Below are 14323 nucleotides of genomic sequence, written 5' to 3'. Positions count from 1 at the left end.
AAACACCAGATAATTGTGTCCAGTCAAATTAGGTGTTCAGTCAAACATCCAAAAGTAGAACTACCGAAAGATTCTTCCGTAGGAGAGATGACAAATAAGCAAAAGACTTTCCCAAAAGAAGTAACCGGGTGAGCTTATTCCTGACTCAAATCAAAGCGTTTGTGATGTCCACTGACAACTAGAAGCAGCAAGAATTCTGACTGGCTGGAAAACTGGAAATTCTGACAAGAACCAGATTGTTCTACCAGCTAAAAGTAAGAAGAGTATCTCTTTATTTCACTCTAAGCAACACAAACAGACTGTGTTCTCCCCCTAACATCCCCTCCTATGTTTGATAAGATAAAGAGGTCTAGAGTTTCACCTCTCAGGTTTAAAGAAGTCAAGCTAGAGGTAAAATTGGATACACCAGCTCCAAGGAAGTCAGAGGAAACCATGGCTTTGCGGACTAGAGTAGGGTTTGCTGTTCTCAACACTTACCTGTTTTCTTTTGCTCCCGAGCTGGTCAACACGCAGTTGACGCAGCCCTGTGCCCAAGCTCCGGCCACGAGAATGTGAGTAGAAGTGTTATGTGTCCCTTCCTGGCTGAAGTGGCTCTGAAATGAATGTGCTTTCTTGTGTTCCTTCTCCCCACCCACCTGCCCAGTGGAGAGTTACCTGGAGCCCTGGATGACTGGGCGGGAGGCTGCCTGACCAGCATCGCCTGCAGTGGTCTGTGCCGTGAGTGAGAAATAAATCCCTTCCTCTCAAGCCAGAGGTTTCAAGGCTTATCTGTTATAGTAGCTTTCATAGATTCTGACTAATACCTTAGCAGATAGAGAATGTTTTAAATGCAAGCCCTAAAAGCAGTTTACGAGCTCAAGTTTTCCTGGTATTAACAGAGCTACATTACTGGCTGGGAAAACTGTCAGAATGTCCTGGCTTCTTTGTTCTACAGTTTGCAACCGACGGGCAACATTGCAATGCGAAGCAGATGTCCCCCCAAAAAGGCAAACAGCACCATCCCTCAATGGGTGACTGCAGAAGGTGCTTGTCTCCTGTACAGATTTCACTTCTGTGTGCAAAACTGAAAAAGTCCCCACTAACATTTCTCAGATTCCCAGTGACTTAAAACTATGTACTTTTTTATTTTTTTTCGGCCACGCCGTGTGGCTTGTGGGATCTTAGTTCCGCGAGCACTAAGTGTGGCTTGAACCTGGGGCCTCGGCAGTGAAAGCTCAGAGTCCTAACCGCTGGACCGCTAAGGAATTCCCAAAACTCTGTGCTTTTTAGCTGTTTCTGTTAAAGTGGAATATACGTTAACAGAAAGTGGGTACATGTCTAGAGCTCAATGGATGGTCACAATCTGAATCCACCATGTAACCAGCACCCAGATCAGGAAACAACATCGCCAGCACCCTAGGAGCCCCTCTCAGTCCCCACCAGTCCCCCTGTGGGTAATCACCGTCCTAACTGCTATCGCCTATGATTACTTTCACCTGTCCCTGAACTTCAAGCGCATGGAATCATACAGAACATACTGGCATTTAGCTCACAGGTTGTGAGAGTCATCTATGCTGTGTATAGCTGGAGTCTGTCCATTTTCGTTGCTGTATAGTATTCCATTATGTACCCACTATTCTACTCGGATGTCCATTTCAGTAGCCTCCAGTTTATATTACGTCAAAGGTAATCCTCACTCCAGTCCACCAGGGTCCCAAAGAAGGGACTTCAGTGGAGAAACTCTTTATCTTCACCGTGAAACATGGCCAAAGCCTGAGGCTGTGCCCAAAGTTAAGACTGCAGCATTCGCGTACTTCTGAAAATCACTTCTCAACAGGCTTTAATGAGGGCAATTTTTTTTTTGGTTCAAACAAAAATGACCAGAGCTTGTAAACTAGCAAGTGATAACACTCTTTATAAAAATCACAGATCAAGCCAAACCAAAACTAGCACCAAAAGCCAAATCCAATGACTCCCTCAATGGAGTTATCCTCCCCCATACCATTCACTCATTTAAAAAGTATCTACGAGCACATACCACGTGCCAGGTAGGGAGCCAGGTACTCCAGAAACAACAGGAAATGAGACAGATGTGGTCCCTACGCTCACAAAACTTACATTCTTGTGGGCAAGACAAACACCAAACACTCAAATAAATATACAATTAGGAAATGTAAAAGTGACAAGGGGTTATGAGACTACAAGGGGGAACGTGATTTGGAAGATCAGGGAAGGCTTCTCTGAAAAAGTGACATTTGAGCTAACTTCTGAAGGAGAAGTAGGAGGCGAGTGGGGGCAGAGGAAAGGGAAGAGCGATTCAAGCTGAAGACAGAGCAGGTGCAAAAGCCCTAGGCTGGGCAGGGCTGTGTCCTACTGAGAAAGACCACCAGTTGGGTCTTCAGCCAGAAAGTGAAATGCAAGTGGAAGCGTGGTACAAGGGGAGGATTGTGAGGGCCCAGATCAGGCAACCTTGTAACTGGTGTTAAGGATTCTGGACTTAACCCTGGGAAAAAGAGAGCCAGCCACCAAAACATAGACCTCTAACCAAAATAGAAAACGGTCCCTCACCACCCTATATGCCAATCCTGCATCCCTAAGTGTACTGGTGCCCCAGATAGACTTATTAATGCCCCCAACCATACATTTTGCCACACACACAAAAAAATCCAGATAACTATCAAAATTCTCAGTTGCTGCTTTGCCTAAACTGTAAAGAATGATCCCCCCCGCCTTTAGGGAGGGAAGGTCTTCAAAATAGGGCTATTCCATAAAACTCCATCACGACAAGAGACAGTCCTGCAGAGCTCACCCTCTACCTTCACCCACATTATTAGCTAGCTTCTTCAACCCAAAAGAGCACATGAGCATCCCACACAGAGGCTGAGGGGACCCCCAAATTTTAAAGGTGAGCTGGTCAGAAATCTGTTTGAAGTTGAAACGCCATCAACACGTTTCCAAAATGAGGCAGCAGGTGGGGCAATCACAGATTTCAATTCAGCTTTCTGAGGTTTCCCACAAAATTAAAGCATCGAAACCCAGGAAATTGAAGCACAGAAAGCACTGCGCTCACCCATGTTCAAATCACACCTCTGACGGCAGCTGAGCCCTCCTCCCCCAGATCCATTGTCAGTTTCCCTGCGGGCTCTTGGCCACGGCATGTAAGCACATTCATTCTTGCATCATGTCCTTGACTCGGGAGCATTCATCCTGCCTCCCAAGACTATAAACTCAGCAAGGACAAGACAGTGCCCAGCCCTAGAAATCATGGAAACGGCCCTGTTTATCCAGTACTCACTGTATGTCAGGCAAGGTGCTCAGGAAGCACCTGCCGTGTGCCCTGTAAACTAGGTTCTGTCACTGCCTTTTTCCTCTGGAAGAACCACAAGTTCAAAGAGTTTAAGTAACATGTTCAAGGTCCCATAGCAAGAAGCCAAGACTTATACCCATGCCTTTCTGTCTCCAAAGCACAAATTCTTCACCACCGGTACAGCATGTGCTCAATAAACACGAGCTGGGTGCATGATAGCAGGAGAGAAGGAGAAAAGGAGTGGGAGGATTCCTTCTAGAGAAAAAAATCGCTTCTGTGGCCCTCTATGATGAAGGATGCAGTGAAGAGCAATATCCCTATTGTCAGAACCATAAAAATAACCCAGTAACCATCTCCCAAAATAGGACAATCAACAGTATGACTGACACGAAAGTCCAAATGTCTCTTTAGGATGTGAAAAATGGCAGCAGCCCCTAGATGCTCTGGGAACGCTCCCCCGCTGCTTCTAAGTGGTCATTTCCGGTCCTCTTACCTGACTTCCAACCCTACCAGCCTGGAATTTCAGGATCTGAGTCACGGCAATTATGGCTTCAGAATGCATCTCATGCTCTTTTTCAAACATTTGGCCATTTCACTCACCCACACACATCCCGCGCGACAGCAGTGACAACAGCCACTTCCTAGTCACTACGCTGCCTTCACGAGGTCCAGACCCCCGACAGGACGTTCCCCTCCCACCAGCTCATCCCTCACACACCCTCCTTCCTGTTCCCCGCATGAGCCCCTTTCTCTCCTCCCGGGCTCCACTTGTGCTGTCCTCTGCCTGAAACACCCTCCCCGGCCCCCGGCCCCCGCCCCCATGTCAATCTGGGAACTCCTACTCCTGCTGGAAGATTGTTCCCAAATGTCAGCTCCTGTGTGGAATCTTCTCCACCCCTCCTAGGAGTAAGGATGTCATTCAAAGCTTTTTCACACCCTCGGTGTAACACTTCTCATTTATGTACCAGAAGTAATTGGCCATGTGCTGTTCTCCCCTCAAAAGATGAGGGAGCTTTTCAAGGGCAAGCATGGTGTCTTATTCCTCTCCAAAGCCCATATTGGAACCTGACATTATACAATATATTTCTTCTAAGTTACCTGTTAATTGCTATTCTTCTACTAAAATGTATTAATTGCTATTCTTCTACCAAACGTCTCTGAGGGCAGGAATTCTGTCTTGTTCACCGCTCTAGTTCCAGTGCTTAGAACAGTACCTGATACGTGGTAGGCACACAATAAATATTTACTGAATGAATGGACAGATGGACAGATGGCTAGATGAATGTGGAAATGGATGGATGAATAGATGGATGATGGATGGAAAAACAACTGGGTGGATAGAGGAACGGATTGGTGGGTGAGTGGGAAGATGGATGGATATAGATGGATGGGTAGATAAAGGCAGAATCATGTTTCACCAGCCCAGGGTCACAAAGCCATGGAGAAACAAAGCCAGGATAGGACATCAGGTCTGTTTGATATTTGAACCTTCATTCTCAAGCCCCATTTTTACTGCCTATCTAGAAGCCCAAAGTCTGGTCACTGGCCAGTGGCAAGGTAAAGGAAGAGTCTAGAATTCACCCCAGGAACATGGTTATTGTTGAGCAAAGTTAATTTCCATGTACTTAGCAAATGCCAAGACTCAATAAGGGGGATCAGAACCCTCCTAGTCTGGGTCTGAGTTCCCCTTCTGACTGGGTAGGGCAAATTTCTGCATGTGGGCTGAGGGAAAAAGAGACCTCCAAGAGATACAAACAAGCAGGCCAAGGACAATGAAAAGGTAACAACAACAGCAACAATAACAACGGTAATATTAAAAGACTGACACTCGTGAATAAAGGCTACCGTCTCTTCCAGAGCCTGCAGTTGCTGTGCTTTTCAACCCTCTGCAACACAGAGCTTCCTTCCAACACCAAACATTTCCAGGGAAGACACTGAACTCCCCTTCCCTACTCACAAGGAGGAAACGCCAGTAAGAAACCAGGCCCAGAGGTAGAAGAGCATGAGGTTCAATGTTAGGTAAAAGTGAGTTACTGGTAGAAACGAACACATCTTTATGTTCCCATAATTCCCTGTAGTCCCTTTATAATCAAAACAATAAAGAACATTTACGAAGTACCCAGATTTGCATTAGAGAGACTGAGACTTTCTCCTTGAAGGAATCAGAAAAATGGAAAGAGAATTGACAAAGGATCTTTTTCTACGTGTGAGTCAATGCTGCTTATTGTGAAACGACTTAAAAATTATCTTCCAAATAAAAGAAGACACTCTGCCTAAACCAATGGGATGAATGGTTGTAGAAAATCAGACATGGACCCAGGATGAGGAAGGTATTCAGGAGAAAATGCAAGTAATCCTGTGCCCCTGTAAACTGGCTTTCAGCTCACAAATGCCTTTCCCTGATAGATTTTGCTCTCTCTCTTTTTTTTAATTGAAGTAGAGTTGATTTACAATGTTGTGTTGGTTTCTGGCGTACAGCAGAGTGACTCAGTTATACACTTTAATATCTTGTAATAAACTATAATGGAAAAGAATCTGTGTGTGTATACACATATATAACTGCTCTCTCTTTTTATTTATTCTCAATCTATTGCCTCAGGCTTGCCCCTCCACCTCTGAAATGATCTGATTTTTCTCCTGTAGAGCAGCCACCTCGAACTGCAACCCCTGAACAAAAAGGAAGTCAGCTCATTATGAGTTATTAGCTAAGAGGAGATGACGTTCTCTGTCTGTCAAACTGAGAAAGAAGCCATCTTAACGTAACTGTCTAATTCTACTAAATATTCATCTTACTTGCAACCATGGCACAAATAAAGATTCAGGGCTTCTCCACAGAATGTCACAGAGATAAGACCTCCTGCGCATCTTTATCCAGGTTATAAGCAGCTTCACAATACAGATTTTTAGCTCTGGCTCCTTGACAACTCAGACTTTCTCCAATTACCTCAAAGAATGAGAAGTTGTCTGTTTTTTGTTTTTTGTTTTTGTTTCTGTGCGGCATGTGGGATCTTAGTTCCCTGACCAGGGGTCGAACCCAAGCCCCCTGCATTGGAAGCGCAGAGTCTTCACCATTGGACTGGCAGGGAAGTCCCTGGTTTTTGTTTTTAATTCCCAGGCCAAAGAATTCCCTGACTCCACCCCAACCCTTACATAGGTTAGCATCCCCTACACATTCCCATAGCACCCTGTACATTTCCTTCTAAGTACTTAACAAGAGTGAAATTAAATATTGGTGCAATGCTTTGTAGACTGTCTCATCTCCCCCATTACACTGTAAGCTCCGCGACAATAAGGATCCTCTCAATCTCATTCACCCTTGTATTCCTGCCATCTAACATCACTCCTGACACAGAGAGCTTAATGAGTGAATATTTTTTGGAAGGATGGATGGATGGATGGACGAATGGAGGTATGTGGTAAATATACAAATTTCCTGCCAGATTGTCAAGCAGCCATCACACCTCCAAATACCATATGTAAATATTGTGACTTTTATATACTCTATAAAAAAGCTATCACACAATTTCAATGGAGAGATAGGATGAGTGAAGTCAAAGAATCCTTGAGATTAGATCAAATGCCAAGAATAAGGGACCAAGCTTTTGAACACATCAGCCAGAGATGATGAACTGTTCAGCTGATCCCCCTCCCCACCCAAGAATTAATTGGACTGCAAAGACAAAAGACCAGAGGATTAAAAATTGTACTTAATAATTTAACGACCTGTAGCTGAAAAGCATCAAAAGGAGATGCATAATCTCAAAATGGTGACGTACTGATCTATTTGCGTGTGTGTGCACGTGTGTGTGTACGTGTGTGCATGTGTGGAGAAAGAAAGAGACAGACAGAGGAAAGAGGACCCCAACAGCAAGAACGTGTACAATTTATTTTCAAACCTTTGGTTTACCTTTTGACCAGTTAACTTCTCTATATCTTTTTCTATTGACCCAGATACACTATAAACATGCTATATCTGGTTCTGGGCAGTACCTGAAGTATCACTGGTACTCAGAAATAATATATTTTTTAATGAGTTTCTAATAACTGGTATATCATATCAACTAGATTTTCAAAGGTCATATTTTCCATATTTACTTGGAAAGGCATTCTGTTGCCCAGTGACAAAGCTTCAAGCTTTCTCTGAGTGTTCTACAGCTCAAAAGGAATTGGCTGCTGCCTCTTCAACAAATCAACCCTCCTTCTTGCTAAGACCCAGCATTAACCTATCCTTAAAAGTTTTTATTTCATTTGGGACTTTGAGCCCCAAATCCCACTTCAGGTGGAAAAAATTAAAAAGTCAAACCAACAAACACAAATTCAAAAAGCTTCTGCCTTTTATCCACATGGAACCCCCAGGACACATTAAGAAGAGCCAAAAGATAAGTGGAGCCTCACTCACAGGCCTCTGGGATCTGCTTCCGAGAAGGGAGGGAAGTGGAATAATAGAGGCTTGACTGCACACAAAAAAGGCCCTATTTATGATTCTACTGAGAAAGTTCAACCTGAAATTCAGGATATCATAGTTCCTAGGGAAAAATATGCCAAAAATAAAATGAACCTTCGATTCATCTTTGACTACTGTTTTTAAAAAGTACATATTCTAATCTCAAAGTGTTAACTAAAGACTAAAATAAACTTGTATCCTGTAAAGTCATGTTGATGAAACTAGCAATGGTTGTATTCATGCAATACTTTGGGGATTTTTAAGAATAATGTCTATTGGGCTTCCCTGGTGGCGCAGTGGTTGAGAGTCCGCCTGCCGATGCAGGAGACACGGGTTCGTGCCCCGGTCCGGGAAGATCCCACATGCCGCAGAGCGGCTAGGCCCGTGAGCCATGGCCACTGGGCCTGCGCGTCCAGAGCCTGTGCTCCGCAACGGGAGAGGCCACAACAGCGAGAGGCCCGTGTACCGCAAAAAAAAAAAAAGAATAATGTCTATTAGAAGGCTTAAAAAAGCACAGGGAACTATATTCAATATCCTGGGATAAACCATAATGGAAAAGAATGTGTAAAACAAGAATGTCTCTATGTGTGTAACTGAGTCACTTTGCTGTATAGCAGAGATTGGCACAGCATTGTAAATCAACTCTACTTCAATTAAAAAAATAAAATTTAAAAAAAGAAGGCTTAAAAACTTGTTTTCTAATCTATACAAGAAAGGAAAGAGCTGGTTTACTCATTATAGTCATCAATGCTAGGTCTACATAGTCAGAAAATTAGTGCACTGTGGTTCTTCTAGAGGGTCCATGGCAAGTTTAGATTTTTCTCACAAGAAGGGTGAAAAAAGACAATCTAAACAAGCTGGCTATCTGGGGCTAGACTCACTGGTGTCACCTAAAGTCTATGAAGAAACATACCAAAGAAGAAACCCATCTAAATACACGAAAGAGACATAGTCATTTAATGAGTTCCCAAATTAACTCTCTTCCTCTTTTGACACAGTTTCCTACAGCTAATCAAGTAATAATGATCATCTCACTTAGAGTTATCGATAGTGGATATTTCTCTTGTACCACCTCATTACTCCTCACCACAACCCTATGAGGTAGGTACTATTAGCCCATTTCACAGATGAGAAGACCGAGGCCACTACAAATGGATGACTTGCCCAAGTTCACACAGTAAGTAGGTGGCAGAGCACAGATTCAAACGCAGTTCTGACTCCAATCCCATGCTAGGAATTCTGAATCCCTATATTTTATTGCCTCCCTATTTTTAATTAAGTGACTTCCTTAAAAAATTTTTTTTTCTCTCTGCCCAACTGTAGAAGTTTCTTTGGGCAAGAGCCTAATTCCACCCAAAGCCTTGTCTTAATTACAATGACAGCACAAATGTTGGTCCGTGGCTCCTCTAAAGAATGCCACAGGGCTTCCCTGGTGGCGCAGTGTTTGAGAGTCCGCCTGCCGATGCAGGGGACACGGGTTCGTGCCCCGGTCCGGGAAAGATCCCACATGCCATGGAGTGGCTGGGCCCGTGAGCCGTGGCCGCTGAGCCTGCGCGTCCAGAGCCTGTGCTCCACAACGGGAGAGGCCACAGCAGTGAGAGGCCCGCGTACCGCAAAAAAAAAAAAAAAAAAAAAAAAAAAAAAAAGAATACCACAGAGAGAAGTCTGCCTTGCTTATCTGAGCAGTCCTATTTCTAATCCAGAATTTAGGGGGTTTCATAATAGAGATTCTCAGCTCCAGTCCCCTGTCACCAGAGACATTCTTAAACTACCTCACAGAGAATGGTTTTATAGAAAATACAGAGTGGAAACAAAAACGGAGAAATTATGTAGCAGTCAATCTAGAGTTCTATACAAAAGCAAGAAAGTCTATTCTTAAACTCCCCTGAGCACACAGAAATCCACAATCTCCCATGGCTTACGGACTTCCCATCCTTCCTCTCTCAAGCCATCTCAGCACCGCCAATTTCCATGGCAGCACCATGGAGCGCGGGGCTCAGTGGTTTCTTTGCCTTATGATCATCCTACACAACTCCTACCCAAGAAAGGCAGGGACTAGATCCTCTTTCCACTTCTACTTTTTTTTTTTTTTTTTTTTTTTGTCAGCAAGCGGACTCTCAACCACTGCACCACCAGGGAAGCCCTCCACTTCTACTTTTGAAATGGAAAACCCCCCACCATAGCTTTTATCTGGGAACATGGCTACCTGAAATTAACCTTACATTTCCCACATACTCCTTTGCAACAAGGTGTGGGTATGTGATTAAGTTCTAGCTAATAGCATATAGGCAGAAGTATCAGAGGCAACTTCCAGGACAGTGAGCGTGTGTCCTTCACCTTTCTGTACCTTTCCTCCTCCTGCTGGCTGAAATAAGGCTGTGATGACTGGTGAGTCCAGCATCCTTCTTGGACTCTGAAATAATTTTCACTCCTCGGATAGTAGAGCAGAAAACTGAAAGGAACATAGCACCTTGGGCTCTGAACTTCTGACTTTGGTGAGAGAATAAAACCGTATGTATTTTCTATAACATACTGATCCCATTTTAATTAGATTCACTTTAAGAGGAAAAATGTGGTACAAAAATGCTCAGATAAGGAACTCCTCTCTGATTTCAAAACTAGTCCCAGGTATCTCTGAGCACATCTGAGGATAATCTGTCACCTTCCGGGATATCCCTAAGCATGAGATCCTAAGCATCTCAATTTCAAGGGCTGTCAATTTGCCCCTTCCCCTCTCTTGCTCCTTCCCACTCCAGCCCAAATGGAATTTACTACCAAAGCAGTGACACAGGGCGACCAGACGTTCACAGCTGGATTTAGACTCTCACCTGGCAGCCAGTTCCGTAGCAAAGCAACCCTGCAGAGCCAGTCTCCTCTCACACCAGCTGCCCCACCACTGGGTTACTTTGGAGACAATCATAGGAGCTGATACTTTCTGAGTGCTTAGTCTGTGCTGAACTCTGTGCAAGCACCTTATATACTTGGAGCCGCTCAGCAATTTTTTAAGGTAGGTATTGTTACATGGACCCATTTTATACACAAGGAGCCTGAGGTACAGAGAGGCTAAGTAAAATGGCTGGGAAGCCTCAAGCCAAGATTCAAACTCACAGTGGTAGCCTGATAGCCTGTGCACATGTTCACTACCCTACACTGCCTCTCAGGAAGAGGAGAAAAAGAAAGGCAATAAAAAAAAAAAATTTAAACATGCCTACCTCTAAAGCTGCCATATTTCATTAGAAACTTTAAGTCTGCTTTACTCACTGCACCAGAAAATGCCTACCATTTTCCTGGCTTTGAAAAAACAGATCTGCTGTTTCAGATGTGTCATTACCTGCACACCGAGAAGTTAACTTTCCCAACCGTTAATAACTGCAGAGCAGGTGGGACAGGAAAACAGCAATAAAAATGTTCAAAAATCACCCCTGACCTCAGCAAGAGACAAAGACAGAAACCGATTCATGGAAGTGAGAGGTAACCTCAAAGATCTTCTACGTGTCCCCACACTAAGGCACCCCTGGCATTCTGCTTAAGGGGTCAAAGTTCTAGAAAACAATCCAACCATGTGCACCAAGGCTGAAATTATTGCCATTGAAAGGAACGTGGGAAGTCCTCTGGTGCAGTGCGTGAAATTGGGGCTCCAAACCTTGGTAAAAGAGGGCAGGGGTTGGGGGTCTACGAGGCTCACTGGCTGAGCGGGCTCTGCCCAGATCTCAGGTGAGAGGTCATATAAGTCTCCGAAGAAACAGTGCCACACTGCCAGCACTCTACATAACTGACAATGCCACTCACTCTCATCAGGGATCACTTTTCTTTTCTCTGGAGGGTGGAGGTGCTACAACAGAACTGTCAGTCAGTGCTAAGTCACATCTCAGACTCTTTAACATTCAAATGTTTTCTTCCCCTGATCTAAACCCAGATCGCCAGGGCAATCAACTTGCCCCTAAGACACTCCCCAGAAATGTGATATTTCTCACCAAACTCAACCACGTGGACCTGGTCTAAAATGGGGGAAAGGGGGGACCTTCCAGACCAGAGGTTGCAAACTCAAATGCCTTACAGGGGCCAAAAATGGGTGAAGCAGGCCTGGTTGGGATCGACTGAGACAAAATGGTGCAGCATGTGCACCCTGCCCACAAAAACTGCTGCTCTCAGCTCCAAATGATGGTTCTAAAAAGAAAGTGGGACCAATGCTCAGCAAACTTGAAGCTGCAAAGTCAGATACTTCGTGAAATCTCCCAGTTCTAAAATGTTGGCATCAAATTCAAAACATGTTTGACACCCTAAGGGCTAAACAAAACTACAGATGATTTGGCATCTGGAGAGCAAATCTGCAACCAGAGACGGCCGAGTCACCACTAGGTTGGGCATCCCTGGCTAGGGTCAAGGATCTCAAACCCGATGCAAAGACCCAGGTAACCAGTCACTTGGAGTCCTTCCTGTATCTAGCCAGAAGAAAGGGCAATTTAAATCAGGATCTGAGAAGCACCCCAACTGGAACCACTTCTTTCAGAGAGGCAGGAGGCCCAGGGGACAACCACAGTCGCCTTCCTAGGGGATACACCATCTGCAGAGGCAGGGGCCACCTGTAGAGACCTCTATGAGGCAGGGGAAGTGGAAGGACACATGAACAGGAATTGGGGGGGGGGGTATCTCAAGAAGAAGTGGCCAGGCAGGATAGGTTCAAGAGAACCTATTTTGACTCTTCTGGTGCCGGTTAGGGAGAAAGGATGGATGTACTTCCTTGGCCAGCTGAGCCTCCCAGCTCCACTGGTCCTTCCTGGATGGAGCATCTCTGCCCCATGTACACACACGACTTTTAAAGACCTTTCTGTGGTGAACTCCTAGTTTGGGAGGTCACTCTGACAAATGTAATTCCTTCACTCTCTGCCTATCTCAGTCACTTCCAGAAAGTCTTTTTCACCTTCTCCTCCGGCAAACAGCATCCTTAGAACCCCACAGCCTACCTTGGCACTGGAATCCTTGCTTCCCGAAGCCCCTGCAAAAGCAGAAGGAGACATGTCAGGCAGCCCGAGGGGCCCAGCCACCAGTTAGTTCCCCCCAGAATCACCCCACTTCCCCCTGCTCCCCTAGCCCAGGTGCAACCTCCCAGCCACAGGCGGGTGCCCAAGAGTCTTCCGCCTCTGGGGGGGAGGGGGTAGGTGGGAGCTCAGCGGTAACCTCCACCTCCCCTCAAAAGGCAGAAGAGAGGAGGCTGCGACCACCAGGTGGCGGGGTGGGGGGAGCGTTTCCGTCTTGGTGGGAGGTGGCGGACAGACGGGAGTTCTGCCCACAGAGATGCCCGAGTGCCCTCGGGGAAAGAGAAAAAGACGCATTGAGTGGGAGGATGGGAGAGCCCCCGCGGCGATGGCATTCCCTGGGGGACTGGAAGGGAGCGAGGACTCCCCATGCCTAGAGGGACCGGGGAGCGGAGAGTCCCCGCAGTGATGTGAAGGGGGGAAACTGAAGAGTGGAAAGGGGAACCCAGGCCCTTAGGGAGAAGCAAGAGATAACACGGGGCGCTGCCCCCGGAGACACTGAGTTGAGGGAAAGAATGCCCCATGCCCGCAGGGAGACAGAGAAAGGACACCCAGGGCGCTGCCCCCAGAAAGGAGGGAAGGGGTGAGGATGCCTCGAGCCCGGAAGGAGACAGAGAGATAGGGAACCCCGCACGAGAGGGCACTCGAGGCGCTGCCCTCCCGCGGAGGGACAGCGGAGCCCTGAGCCCTGTGGAGAAGCGACCCCTTCTCCGCTTCCGAAGCGGAGCGCGACCCCTAGGCGCTCCGAGGCAGCTGGGAGGAAGAGAGGGCACGAGGCACCGCGCGATCGGCTGTCTGGGACCCCGGGGAGCGGGAAGCCGCAGGACTGCCCACGGGGGAGTCCGGGACAGAAGGGTCCGGAGCGGGAGCCCGGGATCTGGGGTCGCGGCGGGGCTTAACCTCCCTCGGAGGCGCGGGGGGCGCGGAGGACGCGAAGAGGGGGTCCCCGCGCGCGGCGCTACCCTCGGAGCCCTGGGAAGGTGCCCTGAGCCGGCGCGTTCTCACCAGATGAAGTCGGTGCAGTGGCTGCAGAAGGTGGGCTGCTTGAAGAAGCGGGCTGTGAATTTGTGGTTCTTCACCTCGTGCACGTTCTTCTGCCGGAGGGCGCCTTTGCGGGCGAAGCGCACCGTGCTCTCCTCGCCCTCGCTCGGCGGCGGCCCCGCAGCCGGGTCAGCCATCTTGCGCGCGGGTAGCGGGAGCCCGAGAGGTGCCGGCCAGGGGCCGCGGTAGCGCGGGCTGCGGGCCCGGGAGGCGCGGGAGAAGGCGGCCGCTCTGCCGCCCGGGGCCGCGGACGCTTCCCCTGCGCCGGCTCTGGCGGCCGCGGCGCGCGGAGCTGGGGCTGTCACTCGCCCAGCTGCAACCACTCGACCAGCTGCGCTTGGCACCGCTGGCCCCAGCTGCGGGGGAGGGAGGCGGAGCCGCGGGCAGACCCCGCCTCCCTCATTTGCATCGCCCCCAGGCTCCGCCCAGAGCCGCCAGCTGCTTTACATACTGGCACCCCGAGGCTGCCGGCCTCCCAGAGAAGCGTTCTCAGCCGCAGCGCTGCGACGCGGGGAC

The 14323-nt window shown here is 47.5% G+C and overlaps 1 protein-coding gene across 2 annotated transcripts in view; it reads right to left on the bottom strand.

The window, feature by feature from the left end:
- The window catches only part of PRKCB (protein kinase C beta), a 311182-nt gene extending 297238 nt beyond the window's left edge, over positions 1–13944 (bottom strand). For both annotated transcript variants that reach the window (XM_060122196.1, XM_060122195.1), the window contains exons 1-2: positions 13772–13944; positions 12695–12726 (exon numbers count right to left, since the gene is read on the bottom strand). In XM_060122196.1, the coding sequence (XP_059978179.1) occupies positions 12695–12726; positions 13772–13944 (205 nt within the window). The remainder of the gene's footprint in view (positions 1–12694; positions 12727–13771) is intronic.
- Positions 13945–14323: the final 379 nt, after the last annotated feature.

The sequence above is a fragment of the Lagenorhynchus albirostris genome, chromosome 15, assembly GCF_949774975.1.
Source record: "Lagenorhynchus albirostris chromosome 15, mLagAlb1.1, whole genome shotgun sequence".
NCBI lineage: Eukaryota > Metazoa > Chordata > Mammalia > Artiodactyla > Delphinidae > Lagenorhynchus > Lagenorhynchus albirostris.
This window is presented reverse-complemented; position numbering and strand designations above follow the sequence as displayed.